Here is a 1,422-nt window from a genome sequence, read left to right as displayed (position 1 = left end):
GGAATCTTGTTCATTATTGGACTTAAGCTACATAATAGTGTGTGAGCTACGAATCGAATTGCTCCTCGTACCACAAAGAATCAAAGACTACAATATAAAAGCTGCTTCAGCCAAAAAAAAAAAAAAAAAAAAAAAAAAAAGACAGAGGGATTTGAGGCGCAATTTTTAGTAGCTTCTGCTACAAATTAAAAGTTTTCCCCCCACATTGACGTCACAAGAAAGATGGGCCGGACTGAAGTCGTACTTGATGCAGGATTCATTGAACTTATAGACATTTATAATATCCAAGACTGTGCACTCTGACCTAATTCCAGTCCACCAAGGAGTGTACCATTTGAGTCAGTATAAAACTGAATTAAGGATAGATTGCGCACGCACTCGGCTATATGGACCCTTTTAAGGACAAGCAGGCTAACCCAGATTTCCGGGTTTTCCTGAAATCTTGACCTACACCAAAAGTGGGCATTGCCCTACCTATAGGAGAAGTTTGGTTTCATTGGTGGGTATATTTGTTTGGTTATAGAGAAAACTCTCCTTGTCTTTTAAAGAAACTGAACAAGGGTCCAAAAACTTTACCTTCGATTTTCTCAAAACAGCATTTTTCGGGATAGCCCTATTGTGTTTAAAAACGACCATATCTAGTCTGGCGTTTTGACCTTCAATTGCGGCCCACTGTGCGCACTAGTGCAGCGACGGTTTCACAGAGAGCAAAGAGCGACGGTCATGACAGTGCCCGGTCTAGGATATTATAATGTAAGTCTATGAAACAACTTAACAGAATCCTGCCACTGTGTGTTGGGGTGACCTACACCAGGTCTATAGGATCGAACACAAAATCAAATAAAGCGTTTTCCAAATGAGTGATGGGTCCTTTAAAGTGTAAGCTTAGCAGTCTTTACGATAGTGGAATTGTAACATCAGTACTTTTGTGAATCGAGAAACTGGGAACGTGCGTGCCGAGAAGTAACGAACTGGAGATAAGTGAAGAACAGTAACCTTCAAAACAGCAACAAAAACAGCAGCAACTATAACAGCAACAAATAAACCACAAATGAGATACAGTTCCAGCTTACCGTTCTGCTCCCCGGGCTTCGTCGCCATAGTCTTTGTTGCGAAGTTCGTTGAGGTCACCGACAAACTGGGTGAATGACCTGAGGAGAAAAATGACAATGTATTCATTTTGAGTATAGTATATTATACTGGCGATAAATAAGGTACTATTTTTTGATTGTGTATAAAATGTAGTCTTTTGAGTCTCCACGCTTTTGTTCGCCAGTAAGCTTGTATTGTTGTGGCATCGACGGTCTATTGGGTTCGCAACCGAAAGGTAGCAAGTTCGAACCGCATCAGGAGCCCGAGTAGTGGCCTTTAGTGTGTGTGTGTGCGCGCGCGTGTGTGTGTGTGTGTATGTGTGTGTGTGTG

At 41.7% G+C, this 1,422-nt stretch overlaps 1 protein-coding gene across 1 annotated transcript in view; it reads right to left on the bottom strand.

Moving 5' to 3' along the window:
• Positions 1 to 1,422, bottom strand: part of LOC100533328 (PKG) — a gene marked incomplete in the record, with an annotated part of 183,988 nt that overhangs the window by 36,751 nt on the left and 145,815 nt on the right. Inside the window, 1 exon segment of the mRNA NM_001204625.1 lies at positions 1,076 to 1,150. Within this exon segment, the coding sequence (NP_001191554.1) occupies positions 1,076 to 1,150 (75 nt within the window).

This window comes from Aplysia californica, unplaced genomic scaffold (genome assembly GCF_000002075.1).
Source record: "Aplysia californica isolate F4 #8 unplaced genomic scaffold, AplCal3.0 scaffold00182, whole genome shotgun sequence".
Lineage (NCBI taxonomy): Eukaryota > Metazoa > Mollusca > Gastropoda > Aplysiida > Aplysiidae > Aplysia > Aplysia californica.
The sequence above is the reverse complement of the archived record's forward strand: the minus strand, read 5'-3'. Positions and strand labels throughout refer to the sequence as shown.